The sequence below is a fragment of the Gymnoscopelus microlampas genome (assembly GCF_963454915.1).
Source record: "Gymnoscopelus microlampas genome assembly, chromosome: 22".
NCBI lineage: Eukaryota > Metazoa > Chordata > Actinopteri > Myctophiformes > Myctophidae > Gymnoscopelus > Gymnoscopelus microlampas.
Window position 1 is genome coordinate 17,643,773 of NC_139959.1, and position 12,939 is coordinate 17,656,711.

The window sequence follows — 12,939 nt, forward strand, 5'->3', positions numbered from 1 at the left end:
GTGTGTCTCTCTCTCTTCCATGACAGCAGACTTCACTACAGTATATTGGCCACAAAACTTCTGCTTTATTCTCCAGCATACCAAGCCAGCTGTGTTGTTACTCCACAGATATTGGTCCACAATTTACGGTGGCCTGACAAAATAACACTCAGTTAGTCAGTAATTCCTTTGAAAGGCTTTCGAAATAAAATCGGCCATAGCAACTATGCAAGTGCTTAACCACTTCCTTGGTGGAGGAAGTGGTTTTGCTTAGAGTGATCTGACAAGACTCCCATGGCGGTCAGAGGTAAAAGCAAAAGTGTGGATGACTGACTCCAAGTGTAACACACACACACACACACACACACACACACACACACACACACACACACACACACACACACACACACACACACACACACACACACACACACACACACACACAGGTCCAGCCTGTTTCCATCTACTGTATAGATGACGATATTAACATTTGAGCCCTGGGCAAGGGAACAGCTCTGTCATGACGTGTATCTTGCACAACAAAGTGCTCAATAAAAGCCCTACACTCACTATATTGCTTTTCAGTTCCATTCAAAGGTTCTTCTTTATAAACCAAAGGACATACGGCACACATTACCGCAGTATATTATAGCCTAATATATTCACAGCATTATTCCACACATTTCACATGATATATATCTGACAGCTTTTCATTCTGACTAAACCAGGGGTATGCAACCTTAGGCACGGGTGGCAACTGGCAACATTGGCACAGGGGAGGGTAATCTTTGTTTTTTGTTTTTTAATAAAAAATAGTCAATTAAATTAAGTTCTCTCATATACAAATACAAATCCCACCCTGCATTCATTCAAACTCTGACTGAGGAGGGAGTCAGGGAGATAGATGGGTTATTGTTTAATGAGTCTAATGATCATTTTCCTGATGTGAAAGAAAATACTTCCAAAAGGAGAAAAAAACCTTGTCATCAGAATCTGTTGGAAATATTTTATTTTGATGTAGTGTCATAATTAAACTTAATGTTGGTATAGCACGCTGACTATCAATAACATCAATTAAAACATGGCACTTCATGTCAAAAAGGTTGCAGACCCCTGGACTAGACCCACTAACTAACCTCAGACCTCACCCAATCCTTCTTATAATCTACCATCCATTCCCACTCGGGTTGCAACAATGCGGACATGATGATTATTGTGAACGATGCAGGAACCCCCAACAGACCACCACACCACAACACCTTCTGCACCACGTACCACTGCGGCCATGCCCATGGGGGAATTCCTTCCACAAATCCCATCACTAACCAAACGTATAAACTAATTTAACCACAACAGTGATGATCCGAGCGCCCCGAGCAGAGCAGCCCGAGCCTGAATTAAACTTTACCCCACGCAACTGCTTGCACACATATGTAAATAACACACTGAGATGTATACCGTATGTATGTGTGTATGTATGTCAAAAAGGAATACGTACCTCCTCGTACGAAATGAAATTCCAAGGCAGCCCAGCGCTGTCCTCCTGTCCCCCCGTATTGATGATCAGTGTATGTGCTTGTGTGCGTTCAGTGTGTCACACTCACTGCTCAGGCTGAGATGTGGCAACCAACCAAACCCACTGTAAGGCATAGGGTACATTTTTACCATGAGACACACAAAGATCTATTCTGTGATGAGATTCCTCCGCCTAGCTACCCCTTTAGACACGCGACACATGAGACAGGCTATCTTATGTTTTTGGACAGCACGTATAAGATTGGTTGTAGTTAGCCTTGGATAAAGACTATCATAGATGTATTTGATCATTTTTTACATCTACAAAAGTCTTGGCTAGCACAGTGCGTCCTGCACTTTCACCAGTAAAACCCGTACTTCTCCGTGTATGTACAAAAACTATATTTACGGTGTTTACCCGGTTGCCTCAAATGTTAACTCACGCTTCGGAGTCTTTGTGCAATGTATAAGTCCGTATTTTTCAATAAAGAAGTGTTTCAATCCCGTCTGTGTCGGATTCTGTCGGAAGTTCCCTGTACTTCTCAATGGGTGGTAGTGATGGACGCATCCGGTGAAAGCCGGAATTACACTCAATGTAAACAGAAAGTAAACGAGGGGGGAGAAATGAAGTTCGGCCACAAACGGGATTAAAACACTTCTTTACTAAAGAATACGGACTAATAAAGTGCACAAAGATTCCGAAGGCCGAGTTAACATTTTGGGTAGCCGGGTAAGCACCTTATATTTTGCATTTGTACATGTTCGGAGAAATACGGAATTTACTGGTGAAAATTCAGGGCACTCTGTGGGGTGCAGGCCACGACTAGCGTAGATATAAAAATGTCAAAATTGATAAAATACATGTAGGCCTATGATACCCTTTAGCCACGCGACGCACGAGACAGGCTATCCTATGTTTTTGGTTTAGTTGTAGCCTAGTGTAGACTCATAGAGCCTACAACTACAGAAATTATTTAGCCAAGCATGAAAATAAAAATGTATGCTCAGTCACAATTTCTTTCTTTTTTTTTTTTTTTTTTAAGCAAAATTTATTCAAAGAGTGCTCAGTCACAATTTCTTCCACCAGCAAACTAAGATTTATATTTTTATTTGATGCGGGATTTTTAGAACTAATTTGACTGACCGAAATGAGTTGGGACCATTCAGGTCAGCAGTCAGACATCAGTGGTAAACATAACTTCAAGGCAAAAAGTACCCTTACAGCATTCAATCTAATGTTTATAAGTATGCTTCATTGTCACAGATGTTATTTACTGGAGTATTTACAATTGTCTGTCCTTTTACTTCTACTTCACAAATAGGGGAATATTATACTTTTACTCCACTACAATTATTTGAAGACTTTAGTTAGTAGTTACTTTGTAGATTTTGATTATTATTACAAAACAGACATCAACCACTTCAGCCCTATTTAAACTTTGGCTATTTGAAAACAGCCAATGTACAAGCTCACAATGTGTTGCTGTGAGCTTGAGATGGGGAGACAGAGGGAGAGAGAAAGAAAGAAAGAAAGAAGAAAGAAAGAGAGTGAGAGCATCAGCATCAGTACCACACTGGTGTTAAGTAGCCAGGGGCAGCACTGGCAGTTCTCTCCACCGCAGAGCTGCTATTATAATAGCAGCTCTGCGGTGGAGAGAACAGAACCAACGACACAGACATATCTGCTATTTTCAAAAGATTTTAATACATTTTATACACATGATACCTTGTGAAACGGGACATTCTGCATAATAAGTACATTCTACTTTTGGTACTATATGTACATTTTGAAACCAATACTTTTGTACTTTTACTCAAGTACATTTTAAATTATGGACTTATTATTATAATATTATAGAGTATTTCAACATTGCAGTATTGATACCTTTACTTAAGTAAAAAATGTGAGTACTTTTTCCACCACTGGGACACATATGCCTACATTTACATTGCTAAAGCAAGTGTGAAATAAAAAACAAATGTACTACAATAATTCTCATATGGCTGTGTGCTGTGCTGTGCAAGTAAGCCTAAGTATGCACCCTCCCACACACGCACAAGCACATGCTAGTACACACACACACACACACACACACACACACACACACAGTCATTCTGTCTCCCTCCTCCGCATGCTCAGCCTGCTAAGTTGATGGCTGCAGGCAAGAACTGAGAAAGCACAATAATCAGCGTGTCAAGAGGGTGGACGATAATTTGCCAGAAAAGAGAGAGAGAGAGAGAGACTAGAGGTTGACTAGGAGTGTGTGCGTGCGTGCGTGCATCATTCACAATAATTGTGTGCACACGTGCAGTTGTGTGTGTTTACGCTTTTGTGAGCATGTGTTCATTGTGTGCCGGTATTTGTGTGGTTGTGCTTATGTGTGTACATTTGTCACACCCAAGATTCGAACCTGGCCAGAAGAGACACTAAAGCCAAACAGCTTAACCACTAGAGGGAATCCCCCCTTGGCCGGGGGAGATTATTAAGCTTTCAGTCTTCAGTCAGAGGCTTGAACATTGAGCGTGTGTGTGTGAGTGAGTGAGTGAGTGAGTGAGTGAGTGAGTGAGTGAGTGAGTGAGAGGAGAGAGAGAGGGGGGAGGGGCGGTAGAGTGAGATGGTGAGACAGAGGGAGAGAGAGAGAGCATCAGCATCAGTACCAGTACCACACTGGTGTTAAGTAGCCAGGGGCAGCAGTTAATAGCTCTGCGGTGGAGAGAAACAGAACCAACGACACAGAGAGAGGAGGAGAGGAGTCGATATCAGTCCCCTGCTGTGTATTATGTTGGCAGTAGCAATACTTGAGACAGACAGGCAACACAGTCACCCTGCAGGGAGAAATCCACAGTCCTGTTTGATAAATGGCTGCTATTATCTTTGCGCAGAGAAACTCTCTCTTTCCCTCTTTGGCTCTCCAACACATGCACATCACGTACATAACACAAATAAATCCTCGTACTTATTGTTAACGTTTACAAATAAGAGCTCCCATGCCTGTTTGGTCTACAGTGAACCTTTCCCTTCGTTTTAGGTATTTCAGCCATGGTATGACAAGGGTATGAGAGATGTAACCAATGTATCTAATAATAACATATTCACTTCTTTTAATCAGCTTAAAAAAAAATATGGTTCACCTTCCACTCACTTATTTAGGGGTTTCCATATTCCATCCCCGTAAATCGCAAATAAAACCCTGTTAGAAAGACAACAAATAAATACAGATGTTACAAGAAGCAATTGGGATGTAATAATGGTTGTAAGCAAATATGACTGGTCTTACTTTTGCCAAAAGTGTTCCAACAATAATATTGTACTCATACATGAGACACAAACACAGACACAAAAAGGGCAACTTTCATCTTTAATCTGTAATCAGCAATTCCTATGTGGTTTTAGATATTCATATCCCAAAATCGTTCTCTTGTTTCTTTTCAGTTCCAGTAGAAATATGATTACTTTGCCTCACTTCATGCCAAAAAGAAGTGCATTGCAATTCACTGAATCATCTTAACTCTCCTACATAGTGTTGCTCTGGTTAAATGAAATCTACAGCTACATTTCGCTACACAAGATTTACTACAAGAGAGTCAGGACTTTTTGAAAATATGGCAGGCACACATTGACTTCATAGCATGAAGGGTAGCTTTATGGTTGATATGTTGTAATGAATTATATGTGAAACAAGGAATTGATTCAAGGTCCATTTTGGATATAATATGATTAACAGTGTTTTGATTAACACAGTCATATGCGTTTTAAACAGCCTCAGTCCCAGTCAGTGTTATAAGCCAGAAAGTAGAGAGACACACACATAAAAAAATTGTTAGGACCGAGTGTTTTCAATTTTGCATAATATCATATAACTGTCGTGCATGTGTCTGTTCATGAGCATGTTTGCATAGTTGCTATAGTAGGCTATAGGTCACTGAAACAAAACTAAAAAAAAAGATATTTGCATCTCACAGACTCCCACACGATGAGTGACGAGGTCATGTAGTTAGGGATGAGTGAAAAGGTGTCTTGTGTGTGTGGGTCGAGAGTTGCAAACTTAAGAAAAGACCAAACAATATCAAACCCAAAGGTGTGGTGGTTTGCAGGAGAGAGAGCAAGAATAATAACAGAGATGGCTTAAATAGAGTAGCAGTAAATGCCAGCCAATTACTCAAAATGACAACAATCTCTCTATACCTCGGCCCCAGCAATCTTGGCATCAAAGCAATTTAAGAGGTTGAAGGACATACAAACAAGAACAACACACAAAGGAGAGGAGAAACAAACAAAACAATACACTACTACAGGAGCACTTAAGAATCAACAGACGCCTATGAAAGACGAGTACTTCAGCAATTACATCAGGGCGGATATCCAAATTGTAGGTCTGTAAATCCACTTCACGATATGTTGATTGAGGCTATGAAGGGACCTCAGGTATATCTGGAAAAACTACCAGTGGGGAGACACTGGTAGGTACTACTGATCAAAGTGCTGGAGAGTGCAAAATACTTTTTCAATAACCTAATAGCTCAGCTGGTACTAGTTAGATTTCCCTGAGAAGAAACGAACAGAACAGTCTATCCAGTCCTGATTCTCCCCCATTCTCCAGCAATAACATAGCGCTCGCACCTAGGTTGCTGGCATTGATATGCTGAATGATGTTCTACTTGTGTTCCTAATTGTTTTCTGATTTCCAATCACTTAACCAGTTGTTAATTATTGAGAATAGTTCAACCTTGCACTTTGTTACTCTAGATTAGAGTCTGCTAAATGCCTAAAATGTAACTATAATTGTTCCTATAGCTGCTGTATATCTATACATTATAGATTCCACCAGAGCCTTTTCTGCTGTCTCACAGATTTGCTGCATCAGAGTCAAAGCAAACACAAATTACAGTAGGAAGTGAATGGCGCCAGACTACTACAGAGTACTCCATCTATTGTATGCAGTGCAGCACATTCCACAGAAGCCTGGCATTCCTCAGCACTTATTGTAGTGTGGAGAGTAAGAGAAAAGTAATTTTTCTGGTTCAACAACATTTCTCCAGCAAGGTGGCAGTCTTCAGTGGCTATCTCCCTAATTTAATTTGCATTTGTGAGGACAGCGAGGAGTGAGTGAGTGAGAGAGATAGAGATAAATAGAAATCTGGGACTTTACAATTGTGCCGGCTTGCATGCATTTCTGTGTAGAAATGCACATACAGCATACATGTACGTCTATTTGTGCATGTTTACTTGCATGCATTGGTGTGCATACACCTGCATATGTGTGTGCATGCAGAGAGAGAGAGATGAGCATTTGTGCCTGCTTGCATGCATGCATGAGTGAGTGAGTGTAGGTGCAAAAGCACGAGTTCACGTGTGGTATGACTATAAGCATCCTAAACTTGAGATAACAAACAATGGGTCCTGACTAGCTCATTGTTCAGCTGAGTGAATTGTATTATCATCAACCACAAAAGTCCACTGACATAGAGGAATCTACAGAATGCCTATATTCTTATCAAAGGACCCAGTCTCTGCAACCCCTGGACTAGGTTTGCATCCCGCCAGAGGGCTCCTCCTGTATCTCCTTATTCTAGCTGTCTCCTCCTCTGCATTCCCACTTATCTTAAAACAAATAGTCGATTGAATGAATCAAATACAAATCAAAGCAAATTCAACACAATTAAATAGATTTAAATGAGAATAGAACCGAAGAGACAACAATAATCTATAGTGGCAGCAAATTTGTAAGTTATACCAAACAATGGTTACAATCAGTACTGGGTTACTCTTCATCATCCAAAGCAAGTTACAGAACATCAACACAAATACAACGCAAATACTACTAATGTCACAGCGCAGAGACATGCGCACGCATTTATATCCATGGGCATGCACAGAAAAATACTATACCGAGGACTATGCACTCCATTACCCATTATCACACGCACACGATCGTCATGCACCAGATACACACAAGCACATCCATCTGTACCATATGATAATGTTTCAGATCTGCGCCGGGTTACTTCAGGGATACTTCTGATGCGGCAGCAATAAAGACAGTCGATGTGTCCAATGTCCATTCAGATGGTGTGGTATCCAGCACGGTCCTCTTTCTGCCAATTTGGTATGCCATGAGGGGAGTCGGTGAGTGAGCACCAGGCTGGCCAGAGCTGCTCCTATGGTGATGGGGATCAGCATTTGTTCTTAGTGCATCTGGCACTCCTCAGATGGACCAATGGAGTAGAATATAGAGAGGTTATTTTGTTGTTTTTCAACCAGGAACATGTTTTTGTGATGATGTCTATTGCAGTGGGTTTCAAACTTTTTTGTGGCCAAGGCAACCTAAGGATAAGTCAAAATCTCAAGGTATGAATACACCTGTATTCATATCCATGCAAAATAGCCTCTCTAACATTTTATCACTCATTAAATGTTTATCTTTATTTACTATTGCTAAATAAAAACAACTTAAGCCCTGTTTCATATACCTTCACAACTTTTCAAAAAGAGCAGATCTACAAGCTCAGCTACAACGCTTTGTAATACAACATGTTGCACACTTGTAGTTGTGCTATTTTCACTTTTATTAGTTGTTTATATTGCAATGTATGGTTGTCACAAAATCCCAAGGAACACACTTGTTCTCCCCTTCTTCTCCCCTTGTGACCAATACCACCAATAACCAGTAGATGGCAACATATATCCATTCTGTAACGTTATGATCGTGGAGAAAATGTAAACACAATATATTAATGGTACAATATGCTCCGTTGACAAAGAGCTGTATTCCTGTTTGTTTTCAATGAAGGTGATTAATGCAAGTGGATATATTCTCAGTTGTAATGACTCATTAAAATACAGTGGTGTAAAGTAACTACGTACATTTACTCAAGTACTGTACTTAAGTACAATTTTGAGGTATTTCTTTACTTTACTGGAGTATTTCCAGTTATGTACTTTTATTTCTACAGAACTCAACAGAGTATATCATAATATTGATACTTTTTTCGCCCTGTTAAAGTAAGAACCTGACAAGACTGACACAAAATCATAAAACGCACTAAAAAAGAAAAATATTAGATACTATATTCGTTTGTAGATAAAAGTTCTCATCCCTGATAGGTTTCATTTAACTTTTTATAAAATAGATAATAAAGCATTTGGACCAGTGGTGTTCCCTCCTTCTTTGCAGATTACTGATGATCCGGTCTGGGTCTAGAGCGGATACGGAAACGGTGCGTACATGAACGTGAGCGCGCAAATCACCAGATACGAAAGGCGGGCTTTAGACCGGATCACACGCCGCAGCAGGCATGACGCGACCCCCACACAGCGTTGCCATGTCGGCTTAAGAGACTTTGGGCTTCTTTTTCTGTGAAGTTGCTTGTAAAAATTGCGTGTTGCAGTTTTTTGGAATTGTTTCTAAAGCGTACTTGCTTGTTTAGGCTTGCTTTACATTTTTTTTATTTAAACCAGTGGTTCTCAAATATTTTCATTAAAATCTGCTGAGCCAGGGATGTGTTGTTAAAAAATAAATAATATTCCACATTTTATTTCAAGATTAAAACAAATAAATAGCAGATCTCACGTCTCACGAGCTTTTATAGTGGCGATGTTCAAATAACCGACGCATATTATAGGTTTACAGTGCTTGTGTGGCCTAAATTGCTTATTTTGGGCTTGTTTTCCTAGACCAATCTGGCAACACTGATACACACAGGAAGTACTTCGAAGTGCGTCGTCTCGGTGTCTCTCTGGTACAAATGATCCGTGTAAAAATCTAATTATCCGTGTGTTACAATCTCTAATCTAGAATAGTTCTTGTCTGGTAGTTCTGCCCTCCGCGTCAGGTAACGTTTTCAACCGAGTCTACTGTTTTATTCCTTTGACATATGTGTCATTTAAGTGACAATACTTCTACAGTATCTCCAGTGGATTTATTTATGAGATGACGAGTTCCATCAACACACAAAGACGTCCTATCTTAACATTAACTATAAATCTGAAGCTGCAAATGGCGTTGGCCTATTGTTTACATGATCCAGTGATGTGTGTCACTGTCAGTAATCCTGGGCTATCATTAGTTAGCCTATTGTTTATATCACTGTTTCCCAAGCAGTGGGTCGGGACCCATCTGTGGGTCGCGGATCAATTTCCGTGGGTCGCAAGTAAATATCCCTTTATTTTTTGTTTCCTACATGTTCTAATTAATTATTATTGTTATAAGAGATTTATAAGTAGTTTTACCATAAAATCACACATTTTCATGAGTTGAAAACAAATCCAAACGTTTTTCAAAAATTTCAAGAATAAAATAAAATAAGTAGTGAAAATAGCAGATCTGCAAGCTCGCAGCGTGCGGGAAGTGACGTTTTGTGAGCTTGTAGATCTGCTATTTTCACTAGTTTGTAACACTGTCAAGCATCTGATTTCTCTTTTGGGTCTTGAGCCAAAACGTTTGGGAACCACTGGATTCTATAATCCAATGGTATGTCGTGACCTTAATTTTCCAAACTCTATGTCATCCACAGTCATTTGTCAGAATGGCATGCGAAAGGAAGCCAGTGCGCTATGGCTACTCAGAGGGACACACTGAAGTCCACTTTGATGACACTGGGAAGTGAGTCTTATGTTTCTATTATAATTTGAAATATCCAATTACTGACCATGCGCAGATGTCTATCAGTAAGTAGCTGTATATGAGGATTTAAAAAGCAATTAGGGCCCGTGCTGAGATACTGTTTGTCTGCTCTATTACAGGAAGAAGCATGACTACACAATGTATGGCTTGGCCTGGCCCCCCTCAGGCAGTCAGATTGGATATACAGACACTGAAGCATGTCTGGGGATGCTAGAGGGACTTTCGTCGACAACAGCGAACAGTAGCCAAAAGACCACCATGGTACATTATTATATTTTATTAATAATAAAAAATAACCAATTGCCCATAATCAATAAATAGTCACTTTTGCAGTTGCCAGAATTTAAACTTACGGTATTTATTGCAGAATTCACTAATGCATTTATAAGTCTTTTGAAAAGTACTTACTGACATGTTCAGAGCTTTAGAAAAAGGATTTATTTGGCTTACTTTCTGTTACACTTTTGAGAGATACGTTGAAGTCATGTTTCTTTCCAGACTCAACCCACCACCAGCCATGTACGCCCGAAACATGGAGGCACAGACAAAGCAAGATCTTACAGTCAACAACAGTCTGACACTGAAGCATGTCTGGGGATGCTGGAGGTACTCTCGTCAACAGCAGCGAACAGTAGCCCAAAGACCTCCGTGGTACATTGCATTATTATATTTAATTATGAACACAAAATGACCATAATCAATAAATAGTCACTTTTTGCAGTTGCCAGCATTTAAACTTACGGTATTTATTGCAGAATTCACTAATGCATTTATAAGTAGCGATGCACCGATATATCGGCCACATATCGTTATCGGCCGATATTTGCTGTTATCGGTCAATATCGGTATCGGCAAATGAAGTTGAAATTCACCGATGGCAGTAGCCGATATTTTTCTGTTGTTGATAAGCATCAATTTTGCGCTGGTTATGTTGGTGTATTGGTTATGTGTAACCTACCAAGCTGTAGGTTCTTTACAGTTATTTCTTATAATAAATATTTATTTGTTCCCTGGCACAAAAGGGGGAAATAACACCAAAAACTAAGTAAACAAATATCGGAATCAGTATCGGCTATATTGTTATTTTAAACATCGTATCGGCCAAGAATTTCCATATCGGTGCATCCCTATTTATAAGTCTTTTAAAATGTACTTACCTACATTTACAGAGGTTTAGAAAGAGGATCTATTTGGCTTACTTTCTGTTAACACATTTGAGAGATGCATTGAAGTCATGTTTCTTTCCAGACTCAACACACCACCCGTCCGAAACATGGCGGCACAGACAAAGCAAGATCTTGCAGTCAACAACAGTCTGACACTGAAGCATGTCTGGGGATGCTAGAGGGACTCTCGTCAACAGCGAACAGTAGCCCAAAGACCACCATAGTACATTGCATTATTATATTTTATTATTAATAAAAAAAATAACCAATTGCCCATAATCAATAGTCACTTTTTGGAGTTGTCAGCATTTAAACCTATTTATAGCCGAATTCACCAATGTATTTTTTACTTATTTTGTACAAGTCTTTTGTACTTACTTACATTTTCAGAGGTTTAGAAAGAGGTTTCATTTGGCTTACCTTCTGTTACACTTTTGAGAGATGCATTAAAGTCATGTTTCTTTCCAGACTCGACCGACCTCCAGCCCTGTACGCCCGAAACATGGAGGCACAGACAAAGCAAGATCTTGCAGTCAACAACAGTGTGACCAGAGTTTCAGAGATTTGTGTAATCTGAAGACAGAATTGGGTATCCACATAGGACAAAAACATTTCTATTGTAAACAGTGTGGCAAGAGTTTCAGTCGGTTAGACAATGTGAAGAGGCACGAGCGTATCCACAGTGGAGAAAAGCCTTTCCATTGTAAACAGTGTGACAAGAGTTTCAGTCAGTTAGATCATCTGAACAGACACCAGCATATTCACACTGGAGAAAAACCTTTCCACTGTAAACAATGCAAAAAGAGTTTCAATCAGTCAGTTCACCTGAAAAAACACCAGCGTCTCCACATTAAAATAGATCCGTTGCACTGTAAGCAGTGTGACAAGCATTTCAGTAAGTTGGATAATATGAAAAGGCACCAGCGTATCCACACTGGTGAGAAACCTTTCCACTGTAAACAGTGCAGCAGGAGTTTCAATCAGTCAAGTCACCTGAGGAAACACCAGCGAATCCACACCGGAGAAAAACCTTTCCACTGTAAACAGTGTGACAAGAGATTCAGTCAGTCAAGTCACCTGAAGAAACATCAGCGAATCCACACTGCAGAAAAACCTTAGATAACGCAACACATTACACAAAATGTGTGCTAAATAAAAATGTATTCAGCTTATTGAGGTCTCTGACATCAGTTAAGTTTATAAAATGTGTACGCGCGCGCACACACACACACACAAAGCTTTTGCCGTTGTCTGCCAGCTTGTGTGTCCATGTGAGATATTAAACTGAATCATCTATTGTCTCTGTTTCAGTCTGAGTTAAATCTCTGGTGGGATAATTTGTCCAACTTGACAGCTGTTTGTAACCAAATGTGAATATTGTTCATGAATCTATAAATAGCTGAAATTGTTCTTATTTCACATACTGTACATAGTTCTTTATTTCTTTCATGGATATACTGTATGTATAATTATTTTAGCTTATATGCAAAAGCAGAGTAAAGAAGTGAATGTCTTGGTGTATTTTGCCAAGATTCATCAGCTTACTTAAAAACAACAGCCAAGTCACTTTGACACCAGTGATACCAGCAGAATTCATTGGTTTCTGTCAACAGAAAGATTTGTGTCATAAATCTTCACTATTATTGATATAGTGC

The 12,939-nt window shown here is 39.7% G+C and overlaps 2 protein-coding genes across 4 annotated transcripts in view; one reads left to right on the forward strand and one right to left on the reverse strand.

Moving 5' to 3' along the window:
* The window catches only part of pld1b (phospholipase D1b), a 67,003-nt gene extending 65,438 nt beyond the window's left edge, over nt 1–1,565 (reverse strand). For both annotated transcript variants that reach the window (XM_084048065.1, XM_084048063.1), the window contains exon 1: nt 1,478–1,565. The gene's annotated coding sequence lies outside the window, so the exon portion shown is untranslated. The remainder of the gene's footprint in view (nt 1–1,477) is intronic.
* A 7,629-nt stretch (nt 1,566–9,194) lies between these two features.
* On the forward strand, nt 9,195–12,698 carry LOC311038950 (uncharacterized protein). 2 transcript variants are annotated; one of them, XM_084048582.1, is made up of 6 exons: nt 9,195–9,327; nt 10,009–10,097; nt 10,238–10,379; nt 10,617–10,769; nt 11,367–11,507; nt 11,753–12,698. In XM_084048582.1, the coding sequence occupies exons 2-6, from the start codon at nt 10,021–10,023 to the stop codon at nt 12,401–12,403; spliced, it is 1,164 nt and encodes a 387-aa protein (XP_083904708.1). In that variant the 5' UTR covers nt 9,195–9,327; nt 10,009–10,020; the 3' UTR covers nt 12,404–12,698. The 2 variants fall into 2 exon arrangements, with proteins under 2 accessions (XP_083904708.1, XP_083904709.1); XM_084048583.1 differs by lacking the exon at nt 9,195–9,327 and having other exon boundaries at nt 9,883–10,097.
* The last annotated feature ends 241 nt before the right edge of the window (nt 12,699–12,939 follow it).

Bases quoted from the DNA above. Each gene is read 5' to 3' on its own strand.
- LOC311038950 (XM_084048582.1), top strand. From the start codon at position 10,021: ATGGCATGCGAAAGGAAGCCAGTGCGCTATGGCTACTCAGAGGGACAC. The intron at 10,770-11,366 runs GTACATTGCATT...GTTTCTTTCCAG, and splicing joins GTAGCCCAAAGACCTCCGTG to ACTCAACACACCACCCGTCC. The intron at 11,508-11,752 runs GTACATTGCATT...GTTTCTTTCCAG, and splicing joins GTAGCCCAAAGACCACCATA to ACTCGACCGACCTCCAGCCC.